The 14823-nt window shown below is 43.3% G+C and overlaps 1 protein-coding gene across 2 annotated transcripts in view; it reads left to right on the forward strand.

The window, feature by feature from the left end:
• Nucleotides 1-13539: 13539 nt before the first annotated feature.
• The window catches only part of necab2 (N-terminal EF-hand calcium binding protein 2), a 218017-nt gene continuing 216733 nt past the window's right edge, over nucleotides 13540-14823 (forward strand). Inside the window, exons 1-2 of one of the 2 annotated variants that reach the window (XM_038807149.1) lie at nucleotides 13540-13820; nucleotides 14769-14793. In XM_038807149.1, coding sequence (XP_038663077.1) covers nucleotides 13587-13820; nucleotides 14769-14793 — 259 coding nt within the window. In that variant the 5' untranslated portion in view covers nucleotides 13540-13586. The remainder of the gene's footprint in view (nucleotides 13821-14768; nucleotides 14794-14823) is intronic. The other variant, XM_038807148.1, reaches the window with a different exon arrangement.

Below are 14823 nucleotides of genomic sequence, written 5' to 3' on the forward strand. Positions count from 1 at the left end.
TCCTATCTTACTGACCTATTGGTTGAATGTCTGTGTGTCATGATGTCTCTGGTGCTCCCTCTAGTGTTTGCTTAGTTGCAGTGTACCTACATTAACCCCTTGTGTATTTACAGTGGTGTATATCACCACAATAGTTATTGGGGTGATTTTTGGGCCGTGTATTAGGGTGATATTGAGGTGATTATCAAGTTGATTATTGTGGTGATTTTTGAGTGATTATTGAGTTGGTTAATGGGGGGATTATTGAGGTGCTTATTGAGCTATTTATGGTTGTGATTATTGGGGTGGTTATTGAGGTGATTATTGAGCTATTTATAGTGGTGATTATTGGGGTGGTTATTGGGGTGATTATTGAGGTGAATAATGAGATATTTATGGTGCTGATTATTGAGGTGATTATTGAGCTATTTATGGTGGTGATTATTGGGATTGTTATTGAGGTGATCATTAGAGTAGTTATTAAAGTGATCACTAGGTTGAATTATTGGCTGATTATTGAGGTGATTATTGAGTTATTTATTGGGGTGATTATTGGAGTGATTAGTGAGGTGATTATTGAGCTATTTATTGGGTTGAATATTGGGGTGATTATTGAGATGATTATTGAGGTGATTATTGGACTATTTATTGGGGTGATCTTTGGGGTGATTAATCAGGTGATTATTGAACTGATTATTGAACTGATTATTGGAGTGATTATTGGTGTAATTATTGGGCAGATTATTGGAGTATTAATTAGAGTGATTGTTGAAGTGACTATTAGGTGATTTTTGCGGTGATTATTGATATGATTATTTATGTGATACTTGAAGTAATTACTGGGATGATTATTGAGTGATTATTAGGGTGATTATTGAAGTAATTATTGGGGTGAGTATTGGGGTGATTATTGAAGTGCCTACTGATCGATTATTAAGTTGTTCATTGTGATTATTCTGGTGATTATTGGGGTAATTACTGAAGTGATGATTGTGGAAATTATTGGGGTTATTATTGGGTTAATTATTGGGGTGATCATTTTGATTTTTGGACAAATTATTGAAGTGATTATTTAAGTAATTGATGGAGTGATTATTGAGGTGACTGTTAAGGTGATTGTTCATGTGATTGTTCATGTGATTATTGGGGTGAGTTTGAGGTGATTATTGTGATGATTATTGACGTAATTGTTGGGGTAAATATTGGGACATTCCCTTGAGGCATTTTTCGGTGGATTATTGAGGTAATTATTGGGGTGATTATTGAAATGATTCTTGAGCAGAGTGAAGATTAGTGATGTGATTATTCAAGTGAATATTGGGTGATAATTAGGTATTTTGGGGTAATAATTAGGTGTTTTTAATGGGATGAAATGAAAATCGATTATTGTAGGCTTCAATGAAGTTACTGTGAAAAGCCCCTAGTCGCTACATTCCAGCGCCGGTCCGGGGAGGCTGGTACGGGAATCGAACCGTGCTGCTGGCCTGCTTGGTCTGCTTTAAAAGCCAGTGATTTAGCCTGGTGAGCTAAACCAGCCCCTTGATTATTGAGGTGATTATTAGGTTAATTGAAGGGGGACTATTGGGGTGATTAGTGTCTTGATTATTCTAGTGATTGTTGATGTGACTATTTATGTGTGTATTGAAATGATTATTGGGGTGATAATTGGCCTGATTATTGATGTGATTAATGGGGTGGATATTAAGTTGCTTATTGAAGTGCTGATTGGGGTGATAGTTGCAATGATGACTGAGGTGAATATTGTAGAGATTATGGAGGCGATTATTGAGTTGATTATTGAAGTGATTGTTGAGTTGATTATTGAGATGATTACTTAACTGATTATTGCAGTGACTGTTCATTGATTATTAGGAATGATTATTATGATGATTATCGGGGCAATTATTAAGTTAATTATTCAGGTGATTATTGGGGTGATTATTGAATTGATTATTGAGGTAATTACTGAGTTGATTATTTGGGTGATTATTTGGGTGATTATTGTTGTAATTATTCTGATGATAATTGGGGTGATTATTAGGGTGATTAAAGGGGGAACTATTGGGGTGATTATTGCATTGACTATTCCAGTGAATACTGAGGTGATTATTGGGGTGTTTGATGTGCTGATTAATGAGTTCATTGTTGGGTGATTATTGAAGTGATTAATGGGGTGATTATTGAGTTGATTATTGGGGTGATGACTGAGGTGATTAGTGTGGAGATTATAGGGGTTATTATTTGGTTGAGTATTGATTGCGTTGTGTTGATTATAGGGGTGAATGTTGGAGTTATTGGGGTGATTATTGGGGTGTTTATTGAAGTGATTGTTGGGATGATGATCGAAGTGAATATTGAATGGTTATTAGGGTGATTATTAGGATGATTATTGGGATGATTATTGAGGTGATTACTGGGGTGATTATTGAAGTGATTGTTTGGATGATTATTGGGGCAATTATTGAAGTGATTACGGGAGTGATAATTTAGGTGACAATTTGGGTGAGTATTGAGGTGATTATTGGGGTAAGTTTGAGGTTGTTTTTGAGGTGGCTATTGTGATGATTATTGAGGTGATTATTGTGATAGGTATTGGGAAGTTTATTGAGGTTATTTTTGGATGGATTGTTGAGGTGATTATTGAGACGATTATTAGGGTGATTATTTAGATGATTATCAAGATGAATACTGATGTGATTATTAAAATGAATGGGGTTTTTATTGGTGTGATTATAAGAGTGATTATTGGGTGATTATTGAAATGATTATTGAGGTGAGTATTGGGGGATTATTGGAGTCATTACTAAGGTGCTAATGTGATGATTACTGGGGTGACTATTGGGGTGATTATTGGAGTGATTATTTGGGTGAAATTTGGGGTGATTATTGGGGTGATTATTTGAGTTATTATTATGGTGATTATTGGGATGATTATTGGGGTGAATATTGGGGTGACTTTAAGGGTGATTCTTGGAGTGATTATTGGGGTGATTATTGGGATGATTATTGGGGTTATTATTGAGATTTTTATTGAGGTGATTATTGGGGTGACTATGGAGGTGATTATTGGGGTGAGTTTGAGGTTGTTTTTGAGGTGATTATTATGATCATTTTTGAGGTGATTTCTGGGGTGTTTATTGAGATTCTTTTTGTATGAATTATTGAGCTGAATATTTGGGTGATTATTGGGATGATTATTTGGGTGATTATTGAAATGATTATTCAGGTCACCTCAATAATCTCCCCAATACTCACCTCGATGGCGGCACGGTGGTATAGTGGTGAGTATTGGGGAGATTATTGAGGTGATTATTGGGCTAATTATTGCAGATGTTTGGGGCAATTTCATTTTTAGGGGCTGAGGTAGAAATTTATCTTTAATAATAGTAACCTTTATTGTCACAAGTAGGCTTACATTAACACGGCAATGAAGTTACTGTGAAAATCCCCTAGTTGCCACATTCCGCCGCCTGTTCGGGTACACAGAGGGAGAATTCAGAATGTCCAAATTACCTAACAGCACATCTTTCGGGACTTGTTGGAGGAATCCGGAGCACCCAGGGGAAACCCACCCAGACACAGGGAGAACGTGCAGACCCCGCACAGACAGTAATCTAAGCCGGGAATCGAACCTTCTGGGAAGGTGGATGAAAAAATGGAGTCAGTTCAGACATGAATGATATGCTGCTCCACTGACTGGGATTGAATAGCAGGTGTTGTGTATAACAGGCAACTGATCTGATATCCCTCACTTCTATTGCTGTCAGTGATAAGTATCTCCCCTCCAGTCATTGCAGCAAAATCCCTGAACAATTGCCCTGTTGCCCCATCGTGCTTTGGTGCAGCTTATTGCAGCAATACCTGCAGCATAGTGAATCCCATCTGAGGACCAACCACAGAATGAAATACACTCATCAAGAAGGTCCAGGCTCCATCCTCCCTCAGCACTAAATCACTGACTTGGCCAGAGATATAATTAGCTACTCTCCCTGTGGCTCAGAGAGATCAAACTCAGCCTGGGTCCCAGTGGGCTGGCTGTGCTCTCAGGGCCTCAGAATTGAGAAAAAATAACGTGCTCAGCTCGATAACAGACATTGTGGTGTATATATACACACACAAGCACACACAGAAGCACACACAGAAGCGCACACACGCACAAGCACACAAATACAGAAACAGACACATGCACACACGCACACAGGTGCGCAGGCGCGCACACACACACGCAAATGCATGCACAGACCTACAGACATACATGACATGCACATAAACAAAGACACTCAGAAACACAGAAGCACACACACACACAGAGCTAGACACACAATACAAACATTCAGACACAGACAACCGTGCACACTGCCACCCATGCAAACACACAGGCACACACACAGGCACAAAGAAAGAGAGGCACATAGACAAACAAATACACAGAAAGACACACACAAACACTGATCGTAACTTACACAAAAATACATATTCACACACTCAGTCACACAGACTCACAAGTACACAGACTCACACTCACGCACACAGACAGACGCAGAGAAACAGAGAAGATAGGAGCAGGAGGAGGTCATTCGGCCATTCAAGCCTGCATTCGTCACAATCATGGTTGATCTTCCACCTCAATAGCCTAATTCTGCTTTCTCCCCATAACCCTTGATCCCATTCACCTCAAGTGCCATATCGAGCCGTCTCTTGAATGTATTCAATCATAGAACCGTAGAATTTACAGTGCAGAAGGAGGCCATCCGGCCCATCGAGTCTGCATCGGCCCTTGGAAAGAGCACCTCCACCCCATCCCCGTAACCCAGCAACCCCACCCAACCTTTTGGACATGAAGGGCAATTCAATCCCACTAACCGGCACGTCTTTCGACTGTGGGAGGAAACCGGAGTACCCGGAGGAAACCCACGCAGACACGGGGAGAACGTGCAGCCTCCACACAGTGACTCAAGCAGGAATCATACTGGGACCGTGGAACTGTGAAGCAACCATGCTAACCACTGTGCTATCGTGCCGCCCAATGTCTTAACCTCAGCTACCTCTTGTGGTAATGAATTCTACAGGCTCACCACTCTTTGAGTGAGGAAATGCCTCCTCAACTCTGTCCTAAATGGTCTACCCCAAATCCTCTGACTTGTGACCCCCTGGTTCTGGACACAGCCACCATCGGGAAAATCCTCCCTTCATCCACCCTATCTAGTCCTGATAGAATTTATAAGTCTCTATGAGATTCCCCCCTCATTCATTTGAACGCCAGTGAAAACAATCCTAACCTAGTCAGTCTCTCCTCATATGTCAGTCCTGCCATCCCTGGACCCAGCCTGGTAAAACTTTGCTGCACTCCTTCGAGAGCAAGAACATCCTTCCTCAGAAAAGGAAACCAAAACTGCACACAATACTCCATGTGTGGCCTCACCAAGGTCCTGTATAATTGCAGCAACACATCCCTGATCTTGTACTCAAAATCCCTTGCAATGAAAGTCAACATCCCATTTGCCTTCTTTACTGCTTGCTGCACCTGCATGCTTATTTTCAGTGACTGGTGCAAAAGGACACACAGGTCCCGCTGCACACTCCCCCAATCCCAATTTACAGCCATTCAGGTAGTAATGTAACCTGTCCAGATCATACCGAAGGATCTTTGCATCCTCATCACAGTTCACCCTCCTCCCCAACTTGGTATCATTTGCAAACTTTGATATGTTACATTTTGTTGCCTCATCCAAATCATTAATATATATTGTGGATAGCTGGGGTCCCAGCACAGATCCCTGTGGTACCCCACTAGTTACTGTCTGCCAAGTTGAAAAGAACCCATTAATCCCTATTCTTTGTTTCCTCTCTGCCAGCCAGTTTTCTATCCACCTCAATACACTTCCCCCAATCCCATGCGTTTTAAGCTTGCATGATAATTTCTTATGCGGGACTTTGTCTTGACAATATTGAGTTCTTTACCCATCAGTCCGGCCTCAATAAAACTCGAGATGGATTTGTAGGTATAGTATTATTTTTTTTTAACCAACTTGGAAGGCTGACTCGCTCCACAGAGACTCAGAACACACAGGTGTCTTCTGAAGCTCCAGAACCGAGTGAAATCGGAGACAAAGAAATCTCTGCAAATATCATTCAAATGGCATCAAGTTTCACCTACAAGATTTCCATAGGTCATCCTATACACCTCCTGACCTGGCCATATATCCTGATTGGCTCACTTCGCATTCCTCAACCCTGGGCCTCTTGTTACCCAGCATACTTTACCCCATCCTCCATGCGGCTCCCCTCCCCACTTCCTGGCCATGCTTTCTGAATCCCATTGTCCTTTGTTTGTGAACTCACTACTATCAGACTGGCTCACATCTACATTATTGTAACTAATATTTTTTTTTTATAAATTTAGATTACCCAATTATTTTTTCCAATTAAGGGGCAATTTAGCGTGGCCAATCCACCTACTCTGCACATTTTTGGGTTGTGGGGGCGAAACCCACACAGACACGGGGAGAATGTGCTTACTCCACACGGACAGTGACCCAGAGCCGGGATCGAACCTGGGACCTCAGCGCCGTGAGGCGGTTGTGCTAACCACTAGGCCACCGTGCTGCCCTGTAACTAATATTTTAACTAACTATTTTATATCACATTCGTTTGTTCAATTCCTCAGTCTGAAAGTCCAAAAATATCACTTCGACTGGCACCCCTTGTCAACTCTACTAGTTACATCTTCAAAGAATTCTAATAGATTTGTCAAGAACGATTTCCCCTTAATAAATGCATGCTGGCTCCTGCCACTGTTTTATTTGTTAATAATCACAGAGGCAGTGTCTCACAACCAAATACAAACACAGTCACACACACAGATACACAGGCACAAATGCACTACACAATCACACAGACCCTCACACAGTCATACACAACACAAACAGCCACACAAACCATCACAGAGACAGCTACACAGACACTGTCAGACATACACTGTCAAACAGACAGTGACAAACACACACTGTCATAGAACATAGAACATAGAACAGTACAGCACAGAAAAGGCCCTTCGGCCCTTGATGTTGTGCCGAGCCTTGTCCGAAACCAAGATCAAGCTACCCCACTCCCTGTCATTCTGGTGTGCTCCATGTGCCTATCCAATAACTGCTTCAAAGTTCCTAAAGTGTCCGACTCCACTATCACAGCAGGCAGTCCATTCCACAACCTAACCACTCTCTGAGTAAGGAACCTACCTCGGATATCCCTCCTATATCTTCCACCCTGAACCTTATAGTTATGCCCCCTTGTAATAGCCTCATCCACCCGAGGAAATAGTCTCTGAATGTCCACTCTATCTAGGGTTTAAACTAATGTGGCAGGGGGATGGGAACCAATGCAGGAAGTTGGAAGGTAGTAAAACAGGGACAGAAACAAAAGGAAGTAAGGGGAAAAGTGCAAGGCAGAGAAGACATAGTCAGAAATCCATTAAGGGCGACAGTACAAGGTACAGTGACTGAGGGGAGCACAGTGAATAGGCCCAGTAATAACAAAAGGAATAAAACTGGAGATGTTAAGATTCAAAACAGAGGTAAAAAAACCAACATAAGTGTACTTTACCTGAATGCTCGTAGTATTCGGAATAAAGTAAATGAGTTGGTGGCACAAATCATCGTGAATGACTATGATTTAGTGGCCATTACTGAAACATGGTTAAAGGATGGTCACGACTGGGAGTTAAATATCCGAGGGTATCAAACTATTCGGAAGGACAGAGTGGATGGTAAGGGAGGTGGTGTTGCTCTGTTATTTAAGGATGACATCCTGGCAATAGTAAGGGATGACATAGGTGCTATGGAGGATAAGGTTGTGGTTTATTTGGGTGGAAATCAGGAATAGTAAGGCGAAAAAGTCACTGATAGGAGTAGTCTATCGGCCACCAAATAGTAACGAGATGGTGGGGCAGGCAAATAACTGATGCATGTAGAAATGGTACAGCAGTTATCATGGGGGATTTTAATCTACATGTCGATTGGTTTAACCAGGTCGGTCAAGGCAACCGTGAGGAGGAGTTTATCGAATGTATCCGCGATAGTTTCCTAGAACAGTATGTAATGGAACCTACGAGGGAACAAGCAGTCCTAGATCTTGTCCTGTGTAATGAGACAGGATTGATTCATGATCTCATAGTTAGGGATCCTCTCGGAAGGAGCGATCACAATATGGTGGAATTTAAAATACAGATGGAGGGTGAGAAAGTAAAATCAAATACTAGTGTTTTGTGTTTAAACAAAGGAGATTACAAGGGGATGAGAGAAGAACTAGCTAAGGTAGACTGGGAGCTAAGACTTTATGGTGGAACAGTTGAGGAACAGTGGAGAACCTTCCAAGCGATTTTTCACAGTGCTCGGCAAAGGTTTATACCAACAAAAAGGAAGGACGGAAGAAAGAGGGAAAATCGACTGTGGCTATCTAAGGAAATAAGGGAGAGTATCAAATTGAAGGAAAAAGCATATAAAGTGGCAAAGATTGCTGGGAGATTAGAGGACTGGGAAATCTTTAGGGGGCAACAGAAAGCTACTAAAAAAGCTATTAAGAAGAGTAAGATAGAGTATGAGAGTAAACTTGCTCAGAATATAAAAACAGACAGTAAAAGTTTTTACAAATATATAAGACAAAAAAGAGTGGCTAAGGTAAATATTGGTCCTTCAGAGGATGAGAAGGGAGTTTTAATAATGGGAAATGAGGAAATGGCTGAGGAACTGAACAGGTTTTTTGGGTCGGTCTTCACAGTGGAAGACACAAATAACATGCCAGCGACTGATAGAAATGAGGCTATGACAGGTGAGGACCTTGAGAGGATTGTTATCACTAAGGAGGGAGTGATGGGCAAGCTAATGGGGCTAAAGGTAGACAAGTCTCCTGGCCCTGATGGAATGCATCCCAGAGTGCTAAAAGAGATGGCTAGGGAAATTGCAGATGCACTAGTGATAATTTACCGAAATTCACTAGACTCTGGGGTGGTCCCGGTGGATTGGAAATTAGAAAACGTGACGCCACTGTTTAAAAAAGGAGGTAGGCAGAAAGCAGGAAATTATAGGCCAGTGAGCTTAACTTCGGTAATAGGGAAGATCCTGGAATCTATCATCAAGGAAGAAATAGCGAGGCATCTGGATAGAAATTGTCCCATTGGGCAGACGCAGCATGGGTTCGTAAAAGGCAGGTCATGCCTAACTAATTTAGTGGAATTTTTTGAGGACATTACCAGTGCAGTAGATAACGGGGAGCCGATGGATGTGGTATATCTGGATTTCCAGAAAGCCTTTGACAAGGTGCCACACAAAAGGTTGCTGCATAAGATAAAGATGCATGGCATTAAGGGTAAAGTAGTAGCATGGATAGAGGATTGGTTAATTAATAGAAAGCAAAGAGTTGGGATAAATGGGTGTTTCTCTGGTTGGCAATCAGTAGCTAGTGGTGTCCCTCAGGGATCCGTGTTGGGCCCACAATTGTTCACAATTTACATAGATCATTTGGAGTTGGGGACCAAGGGCAATGTGTCCAAGTTTGCAGATGACACTAAGATGAGTGGTAAAGCGAAAAGTGCAGAGGATACTGGAAGTCTGCAGAGGGATTTGGATAGGTTAAGTGAATGGGCTCGGGTCTGGCAGATGGAATACAATGTTGACAAATGTGAGGTTATCCATTTTGGTAGGAATAACAGCAAACGGGATTATTATTTAAACAATAAAATATTAAAGCATGCCGCTGTTCAGAGAGACTTGGGTGTGCTAGTGCATGAGTCACAGAAGGTTGGTTTACAAGTGCAACAGGTGATTAAGAAGGCAAATGGAATTTTGTCCTTCATTGCTAGAGGGATGGAGTTTAAGACTAGGGAGGTTATGTTTCAATTGTATAAGGTGTTAGTGCGGCCACACCTGGAGTATTGTGTTCAGTTTTTGTCTCCTTACTTGAGAAAGGACGTACTGGCGCTGGAGGGTGTGCAGAGGAGATTCACTAGGTTAATCCCAGAGCTGAAGGGATTGGATTATGAGGAGAGGTTGAGTAGACTGGGACTGTACTCGTTGGAATTTAGAAGGATGAGGGGGAATCTTATAGAAACATTTAAAATTATGAAGGAAATAGATAGGATAGATGCAGGCAGGTTGTTTCCACTGGCGGGTGACAGCAGAACTAGGGGACATAGCCTCAAAATAAGGGGAAGTAGATTTAGGACTGAGTTTAGGAGGAACTTCTTCACCCTAAGGGTTGTGAATCTATGGAATTCCTTGCCCAGTGAAGCAGTTGAGGCTCCTTCATTACATGTTTTTAAGGTAAAGATAGATAGTTTTTTGAAGAATAAAGGGATTAATGGTTATGGTGTTCGGGCCGGAAAGTGGAGCTGAGTCCACAAAAGATCAGCCATGATCTAATTGAATGGCGGAGCAAGCTCGAGGGGCCAGATGGCCTACTCCTGCTCCTAGTTCTTATGTTCTTATGTTCTTATCCCCCTCATCATCTTATAAACCTCTATTAATTTGCCTCTCATCCTCCTCCGCTCCAAAGAAAAAAGCCCTAGCTCCCTCAATCTTTCCCCATAAGACCTATCCTCCAAACAAGGCAGCATCCTGGTAAATCTCCTTTGCACCCTTCCCAATCCTTTCACATCCTTTCTATAGTGAGGTGACCAGAACTGCACACAATATTCCAAATGTGGTCTCACCAGGGTCATGTATAGTTGCAGCATAACCCCACGGCTCTTAAACTCAAGCCCCCTGTTAATAAACACTAACACACTACAGGCCTTCTTCACGGCTCTATGCACTTGAGTGGCAACCTTCAGAGATCTGTGGACTTGAACCCCAAGATCTCTCTGTTCCTCCATATTCCTCAGAACCATGCTGTTGACCCTATAATCCGCATTCAAATTTTCCTACCAAAATGAATCACCGCGCAACTATCAGGGTTAAACTCCATCTGCCCTTTTTCGACCCAGCTCTGCATCCTACCAATGTCAAACAGACACTGACACACAAACACTGAGAGTGAGTCTCTGGTCCTGCAGCTGCGTGTTTCTCAGCCGTGCTGTAGGCTGGTGGCAGAATTCTATCTTCCCTCCAATTGTCAATGCGATTTCCAATTGTAACCACCCCACACCGCCGCAAAACCTGTTGGCGGGGTGCACTGCCGGCGGGAAAATTGAACCGCAACAACCGGAGAATTATGGCCACTGTCACACAAACACAGTCACACAAATGTGGATGTACATACAGACTGTCACAAACAGACAGAGTCACACACACTCTCACATACAAACATAGACGCTTACACACAGAGGCAGGCGCACAATTCTTTTCTCGATTTTTAAGCTACGTTTGTTACATCTTGGGACTGTAGCTTTAAATTTAGGAGAAACGAACGGGGCCATGTGACCCATTCTGGTGTCTGATTGACTGTAGATCTGGATGGTTTCATTGTTAAAAATCACAGGAAGGTTTAGATTATTTTACTAAGATGTAAGCTATTTAATTTTGGAGACAATGGCAGCAGTCTCAGAATTTACAATGAGTAAGCTCTGAGTCTCCCAAAGTCCCAGAAAGGCATTGGAGGTACTGGGTTGTGAACAGTTGTGCTGTGTACTGTCCATTTACTTTGAAGATGACAGTGATTTGCAGTCAAGGATAACTAATTAGCATTTTTACTTGAATGTAAGGCTGATGTGTTTCACGTTGAAGAAAGCTGAGAATGTCACTTTGAGATCAGGTTATAGGCTTCCCCACAAATCAATGTTTATCTCAGAAAAACAACAGTTCTTTGTGGTCAGCAGAAAGAAAAGAACAAAGAAGAACAAATAAAAATTACAGCACAGGAACAGGCCCTTTGGCCCTCCAAGCCTACGCCGATCCAGATCCTCTATCTAAAACTGTCGCCTAAAGGCTGATTAACTTTGTGAGGTTCCTAGCTAGATACGAGAGGACAACATTTCTAGTTAAAGAGAGGCATCTTGCAGCCATCTAAAGATTCCAGGAGATATGTTGTGGCTTGGCCGGCGGTTGGTTGGGGGAGAATTATCATAGGAACAGGCTTTATTGCTGGTAACCAAAGTTACTTCTCAGCAAAATGGGAATACAAGAACACATTAAAAGATGGGAGAAACTGTTTGCTATAAGTACTGTAATTCTGAGGAGAGTGTGATGTGTGCCAAGTGTAATAGGGCAATTTTTAACTGTAGTTAAAAGGAATAAATTGATTACAAAAGAAAAGTAGTGTCTCATCAATCCTGCTTTTAGTCATTTGTTACCATAAAAGTTTCAACTTACTTTCAAAAGCCAACAGACTCTATGGGGATTGTAACAAGTCTCACACATGTAGACAAACACAAACACACACAGGCACACACACTCATGCGGACTCGCAGTCACAAACACTCATACAGGCACACAGTCTCACACAGACACACAGTTATGCAGACACACACTCTGTCACATACACACCCATGCAGATACATAGTCACACGCAGACACACATACTCATGCAGACACACGCATACACACAGACAGTCACACACACACTCATGCAGACACACAGTCACACACAGACAGCAACACATTCATGTGGACACACAGACAGACACACTCATGCAGACACAGTCTCACACACACTCATGCAGATATACAGTCACACACAGAAACATACTCATGCAGACACTGTCACACACATACACAGACAGCAACACATTCATGTGGACACACGGGCAGAGACACACTCATGTCGGCACACACTGTCTCACACACACACTCATGCAGATATACAGTCACAGCCACACGTACTCAGGCAGTCACAGACAGACACACACTCATGAAGACACACACTGTGGCACACTCATGCAGATACACAGATACACAATTTCATGCAGACGCACACATTCATGCAGACGCAGTCAAACACTCATGCAGTCACACACACAGTCATGTGGACACACACACTCATGCACTGTCACACACACATGCAGATACAGCCATACACAGACACTCATGCAGACACACACTGTCACACACACTTATCCAGATATAGTCATACACAGACAGACACACTCATGCAGACACACAGACACATATACAGACACTCATGCAGACAGACACATATACAGTCACAGACAATTAGACACAGTGAAACATTTCTATATAAATAGATTCACAAAGTTTATTCACAGTTTACAATCAGTCCATAGCTGCCTGTTGAGAATGGTGCCTGTGGGGAGGTACCTACATCGATGGGGCAGCTGATAGCACAAACCCCCAGTTTGAGGACAGGCAGGGGGTGAGGGTGGAGGAGTGGAGAAACGGAGGGCTCTCAATTCTTTCTCCCCTCCTTGTGTGTCTCAATCACCCCTGTCTGTCTCTTAGTCCTCACTCTCTCTCTATCTATCTAGTTGTCTGCCTTCCGCTGTGTCTCTCCCTTTCTCAATGTTTGCCTGCCTCTCTCTCCCGTTCCTCCTGTCTTCTCCACCCCTCCCTTCAGCCTCTCCATCCTCTTCTGTGGAAGTGCGTGAGCGGTGACGGGGAGGGGAGGCGTGTGGTATTGCTGGTGCCGGGGTGGGGACGAGGAGGAGGGGGGTCTGCAGGATGTGTGATCAGGCAGCTCGCTACTGCAGGGACAGCGTCCAACACCTCGGCAGCATCCGCGACAAGCAGCCAGCACACCAGCGTGGTATCCGGGGGCTGGACGGGGTCCTGCGCTGGGTCTTCACCAAGATGAGCGACAAGAAGTTCGGGGAGAAGGAATCCCAGAAAGGGGAGGCAGCTTCCAAGGAACAGGTCATTCCTGAGACCAGGAAAGGGATCTCAGTCATCCTGGATGTGAGTTGAGCTCCATCTCTGTCTGTCTGTCTCCTGTGTCCCAATCTGCTGGAGTTAGTGAGAGTCACCAGCCTAGCCTGGACACCAGCATTCAACTTCGGGCTTTCACTTTCATTGGCGATGTGTTTTGCTAATGGCCTCCGGCAGCAGCCCTGTCAAAGAGATTCCCTTCAAACAAGAGGCAGAGGCGAACTTTCCCAGCTGAGTTGTCCCCGCTTGTCACCCCACTGCGGTCCAGCCCGGCTGGCTCTGTCTGCAGACACACTTACCTGTCACTGGAATAGCATTGGGGAACTGCAAATTGATCCATCAACTACAGAGCGGCTGGGCGTTAAGAGAAACACATAGAAAGTATGGACAGAGAACTGAGAGGGATGGAGAGAGAGAGAGAGAAACAGAGAGGGAGAAAAGAGGACGAGGCAGAGTGAGGGAGAGGGGGATGGAAACATAAGAGGGAAACATCGGAAGGCCGTGAGGGTAGAGAGAGAGAGAGAAACAGACCGAGAGAGGAGGGAATCAGAGAGGGGAACACAGAGAGGAACAGAGACGAGAGAGAAGGGAAGCAACCAAAGGGGAAGCGAGGGAGAGAGAGACAGAGAAAGCCAGAGGAAGGAGACAGAGCGGAATAGAGAGAGCGAGAACAAAAACCGAGTGAGGAGGGAGACAGACAGAGGGGAATAGAGAGACAGTTGGCAGCGATGACATCAATGTGGAAGCTGCCCAAAGTTGGATCAAAGTACCGATGGAAACATGACATTGTGACAAGGAAGCATCAGTTTGTGTGGATGTTTCTGTCGCTTTGACTTTCTCCAGACTAAATTGTCAGAACATTGAACACGGGATCAAGTTTGGGGACATTGGTGTGGGTAATGTCTGTTAGAATTTCTGCCATGACTATTCTTTGGAAGAAACTAACATTTTAAAAAATCTGTTTTCTCAACTCTCTAGATATTCAGAAGAGCGGATAAAAATGGTGAGTGTTAATTCATAGATTGAATCTTGA

This window comes from Scyliorhinus canicula, chromosome 9 (genome assembly GCF_902713615.1).
Source record: "Scyliorhinus canicula chromosome 9, sScyCan1.1, whole genome shotgun sequence".
Classification (NCBI taxonomy): Eukaryota; Metazoa; Chordata; class Chondrichthyes; order Carcharhiniformes; family Scyliorhinidae; genus Scyliorhinus; species Scyliorhinus canicula.